Raw genomic sequence first — 18,711 nt, forward strand, 5'->3', positions numbered from 1 at the left:
ACAAAGCAACAGCTTCCTTGATGGCACAGTCAGATTATTTGGTGAGTAAGATAGGATCTTTTAACTATACTCAAATCTGATTATTTACTTTGGGCTGGCAGTTAAAAAAACGCTTTACTTCATTAAACCCTCTTCAATAGCTTAAATACATTCAGTTTCCAGCATCTGGATACATTATGGACATTTCTTTGTCTATGATCTATTGGTGGTAGTTTTTAAGATGTAAACAGAAATGCTATTTGGCAGGATCATGTACGGAGCCATCTTTTAGGCTCAATGTTCCTTTTGGCACAAGATTAAAAAGCTCCTTGTAATCAATACTCAGAGCTGGATCTCCAAGATTTTCTTCAGAACTCTACTTGGAGTGTTTAACAACAATGAGGGCTGTGCGTGCTTTTCAAAACTTTTAATGAAAAAGAAGTCCTTTTTTTTTTGTCTGGTACTGTTCTGAAAGAAGCTCCACATTAGAATCCATCTTAATTCTGATAGCAAACAACTGGAGTTACTAAGGATAACATATGGAACTTTTAAAAAAATCTATTAGCCATTTTGGCTTAGTTCAGGAAAGCCTTCTGCAGAGATTTCAGAATTTTCTGAGCAAACACCCTGATAGCTAGGGCCATTGCTTGAAGCTTGCAGTCAAAGTGGGGGGAAGCGTTTTGGCAGGTGTCTTTTTGAAGTGGCTGGCTGTGAGGTCTTTTTACTGAGATGTCTGATCAAGAAAATGCGAGCAGACAGATCATGGTCAAGTTTTCCGACCTCAGGAAATGATGTGCTCGCTGTATTTATAAGCTAATTTCTCTAGTTATTCATTGGCTCTTTAAATCAGTGTTCTGTCTAGATTAGGGCTTGCCTCTCTCTTGGGGAGTAAAAGCCCATTTCGGTCTTGGAGGCCAGAAGTGGTCCTGGTGGAGAGGGTAGGTGCTTCTGGCGTTCTTAAAGAAGGAGAAAACCTCGTTTGCTCCAGCACACGTACGCCTGTACCGGACAGATGGATCCCAGTTGTGTGCCAGGCAGCACAGGGGATCTGTATACCTCTATAGCAGTGCAGCAGGATCTCCTGGTATAGTTGCAGAGACAGATCTTAACTTTCTGGATCCTATCACTTGCAATCACCCCAAATCCAGAATTCACGCAGGAAGTGATAGTTGGGTGCTTAAAGGAGAGGTCACATTTTAAACCCCCTACGTTTCCTGGAGGCTCAGTGTACAGTAGGCTTTCTCTTGCAGTGGAGCCTGTTGTAACTGGTGGTGTTACCAGTAATCAGTCATCACTCTTGATTCTCTGTCGCATTGGGACTGTGGTCTTGCTGTTCAGGGTATGTTGCCCTCACACCTCCAGCAGCTCATCTGGAAAAGCTGATAAAAGGAATGCAGCAAAAAAAATTAAAGAATTGTAGCCTCATGTTCAAAAGGAGCTTTTTGATAATCAGGGGTGCATTAGAGCACTGTAGAAAACAGAATGTACAGTGGTTTTTGTGGTTTGTGAGACTTTGAAGCTGTGTTGTATGACTGTCCATCTCAGTTTTCACATATCTCATCGCTTTATTATTGTATGTACTTTTAAAACACCCCCCCCCCCGATGCCTGAAACTCTCTGCTGTGAGTTCAGCAGCTGTCTGGAAAAGCAGATATAATGTGAGAATGTGTAAAGAACGCATTCTTTCAAGTCACATTGAAAAGAGAATTGTTATATAAACAGATGGGAGGATGCCATTGCCCGGAAAACCGACTGAGTGGTGCCCGAAATTAGACTTTGGCAGAAGGAGGTTCAAGGGCAGAGCAGAAGAATGAGCTATGCTGTGGAAAGACCCTCTGGAAAAGACTAAGTGTAGAACTGTTCAGTTTGGAGAAAAGAAAAAGATATGATGGGGAACATAGACAATAAAGATATCTGATTGCCATTTGCTGTAAGACCAGAGCACAAAGCATTCAGTACAGTTCGGCGCTGAAGGGCACTTGTGCCGACAGTCAATTGCCGGTTCTAGTCTTCAGGCCTCCTTTCTGCACTTTGATTCACTGGAAAAGGCAAAGGTAGGTGCCAGCTATAGCTGGTACCGTAACTGAAACAGAAGGAAGGGAAAGAAAAAGATCCTCGGCGCTTTTCCTGTGGGATTCAGTGTGGGGACAGAAGCTTAAGCAAAAGCTTCTATATCTTAGCCATAATGCCACATTACAAGACGGCTTGACCAGGGCCAGAGTTTGTCTCCAGTACAGTGTGTGGTGGAGAGGGGTATTGAGCTACATCTGGCAACGGCTGGGGGAGATTTTCAGCTGTGTCTTGCTCTGATGCTGTATTGGAAGAAGAAAGCAGCAGATTTGAGCTTCTGAGATGGATGTCTCCCACCTTGTGTAGAGAGTGCAGAAGCTTGTCTGGCCAGAATACACTGCCTGGAACTCAGTGGAAGAGGTGCTTGTGGTATCCATAGTGTAGGGGATCCTAATGAGCTCAAATCTTCACATGCCCTCATCTTTGAAGTTCTTGAGAGGCTCAGTGCATCCTTCCACTTCTAACCAGGAGTTTTTAGTCTTCTCTCCCAGGAATTACTTAAAAAGCCTTTGAGAGGCTTTTGAGGGGTTTTCTCTTAAGGTTCCATCCTTTCTAGAAGCTTACTTGGGACAAATGCCAGATATCTGCATGGGTAAAAGTTCTCTCTCTCACTCTGAATTCTTTTTACTACCTTTGTTTTAGGAAGTTTTGGAAATGGGACCAAACCAACTAACAGTCTTGTAGCCATGACGTATTGTGTCTCAGTAACTGTCTCGTATACCTGAGAAAGTGAAAACTGCATGCTTCCTGCTAAGCTCATGATACACAGCATAGCATATGATACGCTGTCATAGATTTATTTTGAGAAGTGGTTCGTATTTATTGTTTATACAGATGCTCTAAAGATTAAAGGTTACCTTAGGTTTAATTTTTTTTAGCTTGCAGTTGTAATTCTCTGATTTGTCAATTCCTGAAACGTAGCTGGTTTACAAACCAGATGCAAAGTGACGCTGTACACACTCAAGATGGCATTCCCTCCAAAGAAGCACTTGAGCTGTACCCAGCCCTATTATATCATGCCCTCGAACACTCTAAACACAAATTCCTACCTGTGGAAGACATCAGCAGCCCAAGAAAAAAACAGAAACTTATTTCCGTTTGGACTCCCTGAATTCCTGTCTCAAGAAAATGCATTGAAATTGCCACCCACTCTCTGTCTGGCTGATTAAATAAAATATTGACCTTTTCCAAACACAATATTATCATTCCAAGCATAATATTATCCAGTTCTGTCTGAGATTGTTTCTACAGCTCTTAAAAGGGAGCTCACCTGGCACCCCCTATCAATTCAGATAAAACAACACTGTATGCTTTTTAAATAAGAAACTGATTGTGCTGATGTCTGAAGTTAGTCCACAGAATAATTCCATATTAACTTTTCTTTACAGGGAGTATCATTTGCTTAATATTACTTCCGAATAAAGGAAGACAAAGTGCCCTTTTCTGTCCCTGTATTGTTCTCTTTCCTTGCACAGAACATTACTACAGGGAATTCCTCTCCAAGTTAACTTACCACTCAGAGTAAGTACTTATTCCGTATGTGAGCGGTGGTGCGTCTTGAGGACAAGCGGCAAAAGAGTGGCACATACCATAGCAGAAACTGTTCCTTGTGGTTAACGCAGATCGTACCACGAAAGAAACACACTAGTACAGAAAATTCCCCTCCTGTTTAGAGCCCGTGCAAGGCTTTTCATACCTTCGGTTTATCAAAGACTTACTTTGCTAAATTAAGTGAGAGTTAAGTGATGTAAACTTCCTTCGGGCTCTCTGTGGCAGGCACCCGCGGTGGCTACGCTAGTCACCATCTTCCTATTTTTCTTTCAGAGAAGATCGTCCCTGCAAAGGAGCACTGAATATCTGCATCTTCCACTAAAATAAACAGGACTCGAACATCTCATAATCAGCCTTATGTTTCTCTTCCAGTCCTTCTCCGGCTTTAATGGGCCATTTTTCTTACTGCATCACACTGACTGACTATGACCTTGTCATGTTAAAGTGACAGTTAGGTTATCCTGCTGATGGGTATCAAATTGACATATCCCATCCTTTCTGTCTGAGTGCCAGGCAGGGATACATTCCCAGACAGCCTACGCTCCCCCTGGACGGTACCAGCTATTAGGAAGGCTGCTGTTTTCATTCGTTCCTTTCACAGTGTGAGCAGCAAAACTAAGCTGCTAAATGAGACAGTGCATTTCCCACTTTAGACTTTTGAAATTGGTGGGAACGTTGCATATTGGCTTTATTTTCCTTCAAGTGTGATTAATGATCAAAAATCTACATGTCACAGCTTAGCTATTTAGCTTTGGTGCACTACGGTGGTTACACTGAAAGCCATTATTTTGATGGAACTGAGGATAAGCTCTAGATATAGATGCAGTTTATTGAGCTGGATTTTTGGCAAATTCTGTATGCAGTGAACTGCAAGTTGGCTTTTATGTTTGTGCTTGTGATTTGACATGCTTGCATGTGGGGAACTAGAACACTTTCCATGAGCTCAGCAAAGTTGTGTGTTACTTGGGCAGAGAAAAGACTTGGCTTTTGAACCAAGACAGGCAAGCATGCCTATGAAGAAATTTATTCGTTATATACTCTTTAAATGCGGTAAAACAATTCATAATTCTTATCAGTGTGTTTTTAAGCTGTGAGGAAGAGAATGAAATGAGGTCATTTTTCTCTGTTCTTTCTCAGATTCTGAACTGTATAATTATTACATTTAAATAAGGATAGAGGCTGTATCATTCAGCGTGGGTGATGGGAGAAGCCAAAGCCAGCTGGCCCTGCTCCGTATCTTGAGACCTGAAGAAGAAAGTTTTTTACCTTGGTACATCTAATCCTAGTCCTTCTCTTTGGCAACTGTACGCATGGAGGGATTGAAATGCTGAGACTTTCCCGTTTCCTACAATATTGGTGCCAATCAGTTTCAGCATCAATGGCAAGACTTTGTCTATGGTGAAGGGGATTTTGTAAGAAAAAAGAAACAGGGTTGATGTTGCCATATAGGTTTAAAGGTACTTAACCTCTGCCGCTGAGCGGAGAAGGGCAGGGAGTTTCTGAAAGTCTTGCTGGTGAAATTGGAAATGAAAGCCACCCCAGTGGTACCAAGAATGAGGCAAATCAGTTGATGAGCTGTGTATGAACCTCACCCAAAGGGAGGCATAAATGACTGGTGTTTGAATAATGAATTATTCTAGGGACTAGATGGTATATCTGTTGAATCCGTTTCAATACACTTCTTCCCTTTGAGGGTGTTTTCTGAGATGTCCTAGTCATAACAGGTATGATTAGATACTAAGATTTGAGTGCATTGCCTTATATAGATTTGTATGTCAGTGTGTGTCCTGGATGGAAAGGCTGCAATTTAATATGAAGTATGAGCTCTTCAGCAGAAGCCCAGAGGTCCCCATACGTCAGATCAAGTGCATGTCAGCATTGCCATTACAAGAAGATGTATGTTCTCTCTTTATTTACTTATGATTATTACTGATCATCTTAACAAACAGGTTATCAATATATGAAGTACAGAGGAAGTTCATTTATATTATTCTGTCAATATCAAGGTCATTTTTATAACTAAAAAGGGTCGAGAACAAAAGATAGATGGATCATATATGACTAAAGCTAACCGTCCAATCCATTTACATTGCTGCAAACAGCAGAGCTTTATCTGTTAACGAAAACATTACACTTCACTCTGCAAGATGGTTTTTTGCTCAGATAATAAATAGCTCTAGATACATTAAGTGATTGTGTTATGTAGTTCTGTGGCAGACAGAATTTAGAGTTGATGACCCTAAGCTTCCATTCTACTACTGTTTTCTCTACAGTTAGAGTGAAGATGTAACTGGTTTGCAGTTCAGAAGCACATTGTGTCAGAGGATCTCATATTTTATTTAGCATAAAAGTCTGCTAGGCATGTTCCCAGGTTTGAAGATGAACAAACTGAGTAAATACAGATACAATCCAATACTTACAACTTCTGTTTTAATCCTTAGACTGTACACACTGCTCAGCGCTAGACAGAGAGAGAAGTGTCCCTTTCATCTTTTCAGAATTCAGTTTTATAATGGAATTTCCCTTCAGGAAAAAGGCAGTTCAAGATAATATTTGTAAGGGTATTTGAAAAATAAAATCATAATTAATCTAAACCTCTTTTTTCTGATGTGTACTGTTACATATTTCTTTTCTGGGAGGTGTTTCAAGAAGTGAGCAAAATACTAGACAAAAGACTTACAGGCTTACATTATGAATGGGGACGTACTCTTCTTTCAAGAATCACTGTATGTTGCAAAAGGGGGAGGCAGTGGGTGTGCACTTAGTATGTAAATGTTTCGTCTCCGCTCCAGGGTCCTTAAAGATCTCATTCTCTGTAGTTGGTAAAACCTATTTTCTTCGAATAGTAATAGTAAATAGATAGTTGCTAAAGGTGATGTTGGATTGCTGAAATGGAGAAAAAGCATAGAGCGAGGTTAGATGTGCTGCCATATAAAAGGGAAATGCATCTCTAACTTGGATCCAAGGAACACATGTAATGAATGAAATACGTTTTCTTTTAGCGAAACTGCCAAACTATTAAGTGCATTTCTCATGCTCATTAACACTGGACTTTAAGAACCTGATAAGAATGCAATATAAAATCAAAGAGCCCCTAAAGACTGTGAGATTATATTTAATACTCTCCTATCACCAGTCCCCGAGTGCTTGGCAAGAGAAATGGTGACATTTACTAATCAGTACCCTCTCTTATTTGTCTTGGCTGAAAGTCTCAAGTCCTCAGCTTATTGAAGTTATTACAAATGCTCTCCATTAGATTCTGTTTAACTTCCTGGTATTTGGAGTTGAACTTGATCACAATGTCACGGACGAGTTATGTCTTTAAAAAGGGATACAGAAGTTGCGATACCATGTATGTAAATTGCACGTTTATTTTCGCTCTTGCAGTCTTTGTTCTTAAACATATTCTTAATGTTTGACATTCATTCTTCTTAACATTAACTACCCCTGACAATTCCTGCACCTTTCTGGATGCGCAGAAGTTTGTTTTGTGTGATACGAAGGTGCTATTTCTTACTAAAAGATGACTTTGGATGTTCCTTTCTTTTGAACACCCTCTGGAATAACCTGTAATGATTCACCTCTGTAAACTGGATTTTGTTCTTCTGAAAGTTGGCAAACAGGAAAAATTCCTCTATAAAGCCATACAGGACATGAAGAATGAGCAAGTGCAGAGGTGTTCCCTGCGGCAGATTACCAGAAATTTTGGGCCACGGATCCCTCCTAATTTTGAACATTTTTCACGCAGCACTGTACCACCTTTTTGTTCAGACTTTCAACTGAAAAATAAATGGTTATAAAATGGTCTGTGGATTGCATACCACGGCTTTGCAGACTGTTACTGGTCCACAAACCACAGTTTGGCTGCTCTACAGTGTTCCCAATTGTGCTGGGGTTGCCCTTAGCAGTGAATGGTTGGTTTATTCTTTATACTCTTTTCAGCCGTTGGCTTGTTTCTTGCCAGTCAGAGTAGTGCTGTTCATCCTCCTTCACTCACCAGCCAGGAAAGGAAATTCTTCCTCTCAGACAAGAGCTTTCCTCCCTTTCCTCTTAATTCCAGGCACATTCGTTTCAAATTCCCAAGGCAGGATATTGAAAATTTCCTCAAGTTAATAGGGCTTCACCAATTTACTTACTCTAGAAAATGCAAAATTTTGGTGTATTGGTGGCCAGAAAGTGCTATAAAATCCCTGTATTTTAAAAATACGGCTAATAGAAAAAATTCTTAAGTTCTGAAATGGTTTTCGGTGGGTTCCTTCCCCCTCTGGCTTTACTATGAAAGAACATCATCTCTGTGACTTAGCTATTGTAGGGTTGTTAGCTGATGTGTTTTAAAGGACTGTTCCAGCTCCTGAATGCAAAGTTTCACAACATGCTTCCAGTCATCACCAGGGTGAGCCCATGCCATGCTATTTGCAGTTTTCAAAAGCTTGTCTTGCTCATCCTCCTTGCTCCCAACTGCAAAGGAGCTGCAGGGTTTGAATAGGCTTATTCTGTAGCAGTTTGTGCAGCCATGGGACAGCTTCCCAGTGGAAAAGCGAATGACAGTAAAGAAACACAATGGAAACCTGGCAATCCCAGATTAGGTTTATGTGTATTTTATATGTATTTTCTTTAATACCGTGCTCATATGGCTCTTCTGTCCTCATGAACCCACATTCCTTCGAGGTCTGTTACCAACAGAGTTAATCTTGTATGCACAAATAGCATTATAGTGCTTTTTAATCAACTCATTTGGCCTACATCAGCATATATAATTTCTGACCTTCTCCATAGGTCCACCTTGGGGGGTCTTGGGACGATCATGTTTTAAAGGCATTCCTGGGCAAGGCTTTCCTAGCTAAGTGATATTATATTTATGAAGATAAAAGCATCAAGTATCAAAAATGGGCATTAATCATTACATTGTTTAAGGAACTTCAGGAAGCTCAGATGAAGAGTGTCTCTTTGTGCTGGAAAGTAAAAACAGATATGCAAACTGCAGGTGAAAATGTTTACACAGAAAGCATCCGGATTAAAATTAATATTAAACCAGCTCATTCCTTGCCAATACTCAAATAACATCACGAACTGGATTAACACCCTTAATGCTTTTTGCACAAGCTGTTGCAGCTCATGGAGCGTTGTTTGGCCATCCATATAACATTCATGCAGAGAAGAGAACTGATAGTTCCATTTGTATTTCAGGACTTGATAGCTTTGGTGATGATAGGTCAGATTATTATTAATTCCAGTTTATTCGATTGGGAGGCTCCATAGTCTGTTAGTGAGGGCAAATGGTTGAGAATTTTGCTACTGATTTACCATATAACTTCAGGCAACTCAGTCTTTGCACCTCAATTTGTAGGCTTTTCAAGTAGATATTTTTCTTCCCCGGAGAGTTCAGAGCTTACAAAGTTTGCTGTTTCATTTTTTGTATTTTTGTAATGATTGTTTGCAAAGTAGTTCAACAGATTTTGTATTGGTTCTGTGTGCTGTTGTGAAGTTCTGTGGTATTTGGTTACTGATGTATCTAGACGATGTGATAGAAGGAGTTGCTGCAAAGCAGCAGTGAGTTTTTGATAACCTGGCTATATGCTATAGACTTTTATATATAATGCCAAACTTGGTAGGAGAACTGGAAAAGCAACAGCTGTTGTGACAGTGGTACATTTTGCACAAATCAGCTTTTTGGTTTCACTTCAAAATTGGCAAATTGTTAATAAATAAATGAACCCTTTCCTGCTTGTGCATTTGCTGTTTGCAGTCTACAGAGCTGTTAATGGCAGAGTTGATGAGCTCTTTACTGCTGCAGCAACAGCATTTGTCAATACAATGAGTAATGGCTTTTCATGTCTCAGGCAAATAGTAACAATGAAAAATACTTCACGTGCTTTTTTTTTTTTTTTTGTAAAATTGTCCTTGGGCACCAGGGAGTGAGAATGTTACTGTGATATTTGCTGAGGCCAGATAGAGACAGGCATAAAGTTGTAAAGAATCTCTGTACGTGTTAGAGCCAAGTGAGCCAACACGTACTAGCAGACAGTTGAAAAGAAGAATCATTTTTTCATACCAAAACCCCCGTATCCCAACTCCAACCTCCACTGGAAGTGCTGCAAGGGGAGTGTCCTGAACAGTCAGTTCTGCTGCGGAGACCGAGGTGCTGCAGCACAGCGCAGGGCATTGGGAGGTGGGAATGTCTCCGAATACCTGAGAGGAGTTTGGATGCTCTGTGCTGGAGGGCTGTATCCCGCAAGGTGCTTTGTGCTCCTGGCCTCCCTCCAGAAAAGCACTTCTGTATGCAAACATTTCTGTTTCTATTAATTTCACTGATACTACTCACTTAAATACCTGACTGGATCAGAACCAGCACTCTCAGGACTTTGCAGGATAAAACTTTTAAAGGAATAATTAATGGAAATTACGAAGAACAAGATTTGCAGCTTAATAACAGTGTTCTGAGCCGAACTGGAATAGAGGTACAGAAAGTAGGTGAAGCCTGTGAGTGCTTGAGCTGCTGTCTGTGTGCTGGACAGGAGAGGTAGCTCCATGGCAATATGAAGTTGTGTTTTAACCGGTGCGTATCACAGCTGGTCAAATGGTTTTACCTCCTTAGAGACCATGTCCTGGAGGTGGCAGATACGGATCAGGATGAGGATGCGCAGGATCAGGTTGGTGTAGTTGCTGGGCTGGTATGCATGTTTCTCAGTAGCACAGCTGAGACATTTTTAAAGCCCATCGTGAGCTGGCTGGAAGAAAATGTTTGCTCTGCGTGTCACGTTGTTCACGTGTGTACCAGGCGGGCGGTCATGCAGACAGTATAGTCATCGCGTCTCAGTCAAGCAGGCTAGCTTACCTATTAACAACAGCGAATTAGGCACAGTAGGAACACAGCCTGTGATTTCATCTGAAGCATTAATGTGAACTTGTGCACAAGTGAGAATCAGAGCCCCTCAGCTAGTTTAAGGCAAAATAAGTGTTTTCAAGATAGTTTTTTTAATGATCCGGCTGCATGGTGTTCCCTGAAGAAGAGGCAGGTTTAAGTCAGTGTGGGTGGCACAGCCTGGGTTCCAGAGTTGAAAGTGATGTCCCCGTCATGCTGAGCTGGGCTGGCCAGGGACGGGGGCTGCCAGGGGCTCTGCAGAGCGGGCGTAGAGCAGGACAGCTCGGGAAGCGCGGGCTTCGAGAGCAGATACCCGGGCACCGATGGAAACATTGGAGTGCTTGCGTAGCTTTAAGTCTTACTGACTTCAACGGGGATGCATTGAGGTCTTACTAAAGAATCAGATGATAATGAAGAAACAAGTTATTGAAAAAAGTGCTGTCATCTGCATACCAACTTCTGTGGAATTATTGGGCATTCTCTTCTGTTTCCAGCTTGGAGCAGATGTGGAAATACTTCTTAAAAATTAAAATTCACAGTGATACAACAGGGGCAGGTTCTAGTCTGTCATCTTTGCCGTCAGTTTTGCTGAATGCCTCAAGCCGTGCCTATTTAAGTTTTTGGTGTTGCCTTTTTTTTTTTAAATGACAGTTTATCTGAGCTCATGGAATGAATGGATAACATTACTATTTACATAAGCTCATTGTGATCTGTCTCGGTAATGTAATCAAATTAGGGTTAACTGCAGCTGGAGAATGCCAGCTTGTAAACTGTTTTTCAAAAAGAATCACATGGTGTTACTTGACATGTTTAGTATACATTCAGGAGGCTTTGCAAAAATTATAGCACATCCCTAACTAATGTAACTAAGTCAGGATTCTGTTGCCACCAGTTCGCTGAATCCAGGAAATGAAATGCAGTGAAATTCATCAGCAGGCGGAGGAGATACACCTCCAACCCGGTTCCTAAAACACACGTCTTTCTGACGTGGCTGCTGCTGACATGTTGTCTTTCTTTTGGCTAAAATCAACATATCAGTTGATAGAAAAAGCATATGGTGTAAATTTTGAGTACATTTAAGAACATCTGTGTTAACTGCAAAAGTGCAGCCCACTGTACACGTCAAGCACTATATTTAGTCTTAAGGCATTCGCATAAGATGAAGTCCAGCCTGAGCTAAAATTACCCGATGAGTAGATTTTCAAAGTATCTTTTGTTATTCTTATTAATAAACATCGCATCTGGTACTTACTTTCCCTCTTTCTCCCTTTCTCATTTAATTAGGAGGTACTATTTACATCACAGTGTTGCAGTCGTCAGGTTCTCCTTTTGCTGCAGAGAGCGATCTCACAGGACAGCCTTGGCCCCTCACAGCTTACAGGATGCAAACGTACCTGATCCGACTGTTGAACTTCCATCCGTCTAGAAAGGTGTTGTCAGACAGTTTTCATTCCAAGCTGGGAATGCAGGAGAAGGATTTTGATGTTTCCTCCCCTGCCCAGGAAAGTTTCTGCAGGCTCTGCCAGAGCCCTGGCAGTGCTTTGGCAGCAGGAGGTTTTGGTTTCTGTCCTCTGCCCCTACACGCGCGCGGTACACACCACACCCCGCCAAATACCGAAACTGTTCCGACGTCAAACTGTCAGCCGGTTCTACTGAGATGGGCAAAGAGGAAATTTAGGCTCATTCAGGTTATGGGCCATGTCCAAACTAATGCAGAAAGTCTGTGGCAGAACTTGGTCCTGTACCGTTGCTTTTTGGACGTAATCATCTTTCTCTTTTAAAGTCCGGTGTAAAGGAACGATGGAAAATACCATCTAAAAAGGGTTCCTAATCTCCCACTACTGCTAAAATACCTTTTCCCACTCGTGAGTGTTCTGATAGTTTGAGTGTGGAGATGGTTCCGTCAAAACTAAAATTCTTCATGAAATCGGGGTTTGTTTCCCCAGAAGTTCCGTGATAGAAGGAAACGGAAAAAATATTTCACCTTGTCAAAAATCAGCCATTTTGAAGTATTCTGAATGAACAGTTAGATAAACAGCCGCTGATGCTTTTCTGTAGAAGTACCGGTTTTGAATATATATGAGATACTTTTTACAGAAATTCTGTTCTCTAAGAATTTTGAAATTTGGGATGTGCTATGAATTGAAGGGAGAAAAAAATAAATACAGTTTGAGAAACAGAACTTGCCCCTTGAGCGCAGATCTATCCAAACCAACAAAAGGAAGCTTGTGTTGGCATTTAGATTCAGACTCAGGAATTCCTGACTCTTAAGCCTGTTTATATAGGACTACACCACAGCCCAATTTGCACTTCATTTTGATTTTTTTTCCCCTCTACGTTTATGGTCATGTTGAACGGGTGGATTATGCACTCTGAATGCACATACTTAACCAATTGTATTTAAAGATTTTTTGCATATAATAATTATAGTTAAGTGTCTTCATTTGGAAGCAGCAGTGTTCCATAAAGGCTTTTAAGTCATTTAGCATAGGCATATTTATATTACAGCTCTGAAAGTTTCATGGCCTAATTCTCAAAAGGCTTTTGAGGGTCGCCAGTTCCCAACGAAAGCAACGGGAGCCGTGAGTGCTCTGCACCTGAGAACAGTCAGCAGTTCCCCAGCAGCTCGGTGACACGTGCTTCTGGCTGTGCGTGACAGATACTCAACTTTCGGTAATACAGGGTGAGATTTCAGCATGCGTATGTGGACACACAAGTGCAGGAACACACGGATTTTTATTGCTCTGGTATTCACCTCTTGGTCCTGTTTGCTTTCAGCTACTTTCTAAACCACAATTTCAGTATCTATTAGAGCTGTTGTAAAATACAGAATGGTTTAGGATTCTTACCATTTAAAACGTGACACGTTGTTATTACAGCTGAGCTTGGAGATATTTGCCAATGTTTTTGAAATTTGTAAATTGGTCGATCTCACCTGGGCATGGTCAAAGGGGTCCAAGAACTTTGTGCCAAATCCTCAGCTGCTGAAACCCAACAGAGCCTCCTTGGCTTTCTTTTTTTTTTTTTTTTTTTTTTTTTTAAAGTAAGGTTCCTTTGCAACGTACAGCCATTCTCATTTTATCTTGGGTTGCCTTGCATTTTGGTCTCTGTTCCTTGGAGCTTTTCTCTGCCCTTCTGTGGTAGCCAAAATACATCGCCTGGGCCTGGAAGTCCTGAGTACCTTGACCCCACCCTAGCACTTGAGTATACGTTTAACCTTAGACATCCGAGATCCCCACTGAGGTCAGTGAAACTACTTAAATACTTGGAGTTCGGCTGCTTGATCAAGTCCTTGTGGAGTGTGTTTATCCTGATGGGGCTATCCAGTGTGATATAAAGTTTAGGTACTTGACCTCCCTGAATGTCTGCTGACCTAGATCTCATCTGAGGTAGAACTCGGCAGCGTTTTAACGACTTGTATCGCCACACCTCTGTTGGAGGAGGAATTAAAGAGCTTCCTGCGCAGCTGCTGGCAGCGCTGAGGTACGGAAGCATCCCGTGCCCCGAGCCCACGGTCGGTCCCTGCCGTTGGGGACAGCTGCTGGTGTGCTGTGAAGTTCTTGGCTGAGCACCCGGCTACAGGAGGGGAGAGCCTTCGTGTTTGTGAGGCGAAAGAAGCCGCCGGCGTCACACGGGGATGCTGGCAGCGCAGCTGTCACCAGGCCTGACCCTGCCACCGTTCCTCGGAGCCGGCCTGGCGGCAGGGCGAGCCGTGGCGCTGGCAGCTGGCTTTGGTCGCCCGCTCCAGAGGCACTTGCTTTTGGAGAGCCCACAGGTCTCCCTCCATCCTCTTAGTGCCCATATTCTACATCACCTGCCATTTGGGAAAGAAACACGTGTTCTCTCGGCCAAATCTAAAGAAATTACTTGTAGAAGCTACAGAAAACCTTAAAATGTGTGGGAGAACATACCAGTAGTTCTCATATAAGCCTTCTTGTCTAACTTCTGAAATGTCTGTGTCGCAGTGTTGCAGTTGAGAGTTTTGGCATTTAAAAATCATCATCATCATCACCATCACCATCTTTATTATTTTATAACACTCTTAGTTGCAATCCAACTTAATTTTTTTTCCTATTTTGTTTTTTTCTTAGCAAATATTGACTGATCCCGAGGTGACCTCCCAAGAGGGCAATATAAAAAAGGTAGGATATGGATCAATCTTATGCAAGTTGTTCTACTGTCTGGCTTTGAAATACACCTAGACGCTTTTTTCTCTTCTTACTTTTGAACAAAGGTGTGCATCGCAATAGCATCGTAAAAGTGTTCCAATATTTGCTGTTGCTTTTTTGGATTAAGTATTGTGGTTCTGTTGGCCTATTTTTCTGTCTTTTTGTGATTCCAGTATTTATGAAAAAGAAAATAATAGTTTGAAGTGTTCCTTGATTCAGCTACAATATAAACAGCTACCAGTCCAAATCGAAAAACCTCATTTACCTCTTTTCCAGTAAAAGAAAATGTTGGTCCTTTGTTAGAAGTGCTAAATTTTTAGAGGTCACTTCACCATGTAAATGTGGCTTATGTGAAGTCCAAGGGAAAGGGAATAGATATATGAAAGGATAAAATTTAACTCATATGATGTATTACCGGTGCTTTTCATCACATTGTGATGCTTAAACTCTAATACTGACCAGAGAAAAACCTGTTCCAAATACAGCCCAGCTGTATAAATGTCTTCATAGTAGCTGTGAGGCAGCCTCAACACTACATATTTCAGTAGCCAGTCTACTATTTTGGTTGGGGTTATTCTCAGTAACACTAAAATGACATTCTTTCCATGGCTATCTTTTGGTTAACGGCTTTACTAAGGTAAAGCGTTACAAGTCATATTTGATTATAGCCTCTCTAGATGTCTAGAGGTACTGCGTCCTTGTTGAAATAATGAGCTAGCTGTAATTCTTTTCATATGCAATTGTCTTACAGTGGGTATTCGCAGTCCTGTTCATAAAATACGAGTTTTTGAAAGTGGAAAATATTTTAAATTGGAACTTGCAACATCTGCCATTTTTATTCATCCATTTAGGCAAGCTTCAATACTGTTTCTTAACTCTGAAAGCTAAAAGGAAACACTTGTTTCACTCTGCCAAACAAAGTGAAATATAATACTCGTCAGGCTCCAGAGTTAGTTTGGGAAAAGATATTTAGACACATGTCCGGTATGGACCGTTCTATTCTTACCAAGTCGAGAAAAATAAGCTTTTATTTTAGAAAGCCGGGCTACCAATATGAAACGTCCTTTGACCATCCAATGACCTTGCGAAGGACCTATCGCAATACTGCTGAACTTTTTACCTTGTTCATCTCCATAACTCATTTGGTGTTTGTCTCTGCCTCTGTGGGATCCTTTTGTCTGAACAGACATGGTGACAAGGTGGCAGGTTCCTATTATCACAACGCACTTATCACAAGGATGGAGTAAATTCTCCATGGCTCAGGACTGCTCAGCTATTTCTTTCTCAGTCTTTAATTACAATATCACAAATAAACTCTACATCCCTGCCTCGCAGCATCTACATTGCCCTAAAGAGAGCAGGCTTTGTATGAAACAAGGGTAGAAGGAGACGTTAGACTGGCAGCTTTATATGTTCAATGCATGGTTTTGTATTTAAACTTCATTACTTTTATTTCAAAGGAGAATGTTGCAAAAACTACAGGTCTTTGAAAAATACCGTGTCCTTAAATATTTTCCTGTACAGCAGGTATAAAACTGGACGATTATGATATTTGACAAGGGGGGAAGACCGGCCTTCCACTTCTGTCTTTTAAATGCATTGTAGAGAAGCACTAGTGGGAGTTTATGAGGTGATAAATTTATTGAAGGATGGGCAGTAGGGTTTTACAGCTAGGGTAAAAAAGGTCAAAGCAGTAAGGTAAAGAGTTCAAGTCTAAACTTTATGGCTTGTGAAAAGACTACTGCTAGACAGCTTTTCAGTCAGAAGAAAATGAAAAATAATGAATGAAAAATCATTCCGCACAATTTTTGTAGTATCTTAAAATTGTTTGTAAGTAGTACTCTAGCATTTTGCTCCACTGGTACAAAACCCTCTTGGGAGAAGATTTCCTTTCCCAGCCTCTCTAAATCATTCAGTTGTCATATCCCTGAAGACACAATAGTTGAGATTTGACTTCAATTTATTCCTGTTCCTTCAGAGATAAGTTGGTGGTGAGAAGGTGACTGAAGACAAATGTAACTGTAGTGGGTGGGCTGATTTAACCTAGGCGAAAAGGAAGTCAGAGCCAAACAGAGGGACCGTAATTTTCAGTGGCTCATCTGACTGACTGCAGCGTCACAGGTTCAGAATTGGGTAGTAACAAGGACTAGAAAGAGAAGAAAATCTGTAGAATGCAGAGACAATCTGTAAAACAGTGAAAAATAGAGCAGGGAAGGGAAGCATGATAGCAGTGAGAGGTATAGGAAGATGCACAGGAAGCAATCTCTGCTTAAAAAACTGACCCCAGTATTATTTCTGCTGTTAAGCTGCCAGAAAAAAAAATGCTCTCTTACCTAACTTTTCATTGACTGAAAGGCAGTGAAAAGTCTGAAGATGTAGCATAGCAGACACTATTACACCGTATAGTAAAGCAGGCCCTTTTTTGGCGTGGAGCAAAATAAGAAGTGTTTTCCCTCTATGTCCGGTATTTTTCAGGTTGTATTACTGTTTTTTCTGCTGGCACCACTAACACCAGAAAGCTGTTTTGTTTGTTAGTGGTTATCTCACAAGAATTAAGGTTTCTAGCAATGTTATTAAAGGACCCGTATCCAGGATCATTTTTCCGTATCTGGAATTGTGCTGTGCCGTAGACTAAAACGTGGTGTACTCCTAACGAGTTTTCCTTTTATCTGCTTTGCTTGCTGATATTTAGTTTCACTTGCACAAATACACATCAGCTCCTCGTCCTGTTTGGTTAATTGCAAGTAATCGATTGTGAAAATAATGCTAAAATAGGCGATTCACTTTTTCTAGTGAACTGAATGCAAACGTTCAGAGATGTGCACAAATAGCTAAGTTATACCTGTGGGTATATTGTCCCATATTCCCAAACGTCTTTTTTTCCAAGCCATCTTCCTGCAGTCTGTTTATTTTGCTTAGAGAGCAGCTCACATGTTCTCTTGCTCTGAATTTTCTAAGCTTCTCCGCTGCATTTAATACATTGAAAAAATGGCTTGTTACCATCCTCGTTGTCATTTTGATTTCAGTTTCAGAGGGAGATGAAAGATTTAGACTTCCTCCGGCAGGAAACAAGGCCAGTGTCCGTTACAAGACACCTTTTTTTCCAAGGAGCAATGCTAGGTGTATTTATCTCTCCTCTAAAAGTCACTTTGGATGATGATTTGAGAATCATATTGAAGGAGACTCTGTGTATAGAGCTCCTAGCCAACCTCCTCTGGATGGGCTGTTTTCCTGACTGTGGTGACAAGAGACCTCAGGGACTTCTCTCTTCAGTAGACTCTCTATTTAGTTTCTGTTTACTTAGAGGGAATAGCCTGAGGGGCTACTGGAGAGAAAACATCTGTGGGAGATAATCTATAGAGTTATCTATCTATCACTCTTGTCGACCCTGTCTCCCTTGAGAGCAAGCTGAGAGACTTGTAATAAAAAGGCATCGCTGAAGAGGCTTTAGGGACAAATAAAGAGACATGTTAAGGGCCAGCTGAAAAAGGATAGAAGACATTATTAAAGCTCAATAGCCGTCTTATCAAAATCCAATAGGATAGGCATTTGGCAAAAGGCTTTAAATTTATTCTTTGACTTTCTCGAGAGCTTGAATTTATCCATTAACAAGAATGTTCTACACAGGGAGCGGGAGATGCTGTCAGCTTCAAAAGAGTTGGATTCAATCTGGTATTGTACAAAACACAACAACAAAAACTGAAGACAAAACCAATTTTTTCCCCTACTTTGGCTGACTTCATACCTACATTGCAAAATACTAGAAGGTGGTAATATAATGCTGATGGCAGTATAAACTAAAAGTAATTTATGCAGCACAGTAATTTATTCTCTACTCCCAAATCACACAGATTTTTTAAAAAATAAAGTTGCTGTTAGAAGACTGGGTGAGATTAGAAATCTTGACCTCTTAGAAAGCATCAAGTAGCAAACAAGAAGCCTAGGTAGATGGAAAGCTTTTATTCCTAAAACAAAAGTCAAAACCAACTAACGTTGTGTTACTGCAGATGCAAAGCGGGATAGGGCCATAAATCTCTCTAGGTTTATTATTATACACAGAATGCTACAGGTCACAGGAAC

General features: G+C 41.0%; 1 protein-coding gene across 5 annotated transcripts in view; it reads left to right on the forward strand.

Moving 5' to 3' along the window:
• The window catches only part of ARHGEF16 (Rho guanine nucleotide exchange factor 16), a 368,918-nt gene that overhangs the window by 162,958 nt on the left and 187,249 nt on the right, over positions 1-18,711 (forward strand). For all 5 annotated transcript variants that reach the window (XM_072883738.1, XM_072883741.1, XM_072883740.1 and 2 more), the window contains one exon: positions 14,554-14,604. In XM_072883738.1, the coding sequence (XP_072739839.1) occupies positions 14,554-14,604 (51 nt within the window). The remainder of the gene's footprint in view (positions 1-14,553; positions 14,605-18,711) is intronic.

The sequence above is a fragment of the Ciconia boyciana genome, chromosome 19 (assembly GCF_034638445.1).
Source record: "Ciconia boyciana chromosome 19, ASM3463844v1, whole genome shotgun sequence".
Classification (NCBI taxonomy): Eukaryota; Metazoa; Chordata; class Aves; order Ciconiiformes; family Ciconiidae; genus Ciconia; species Ciconia boyciana.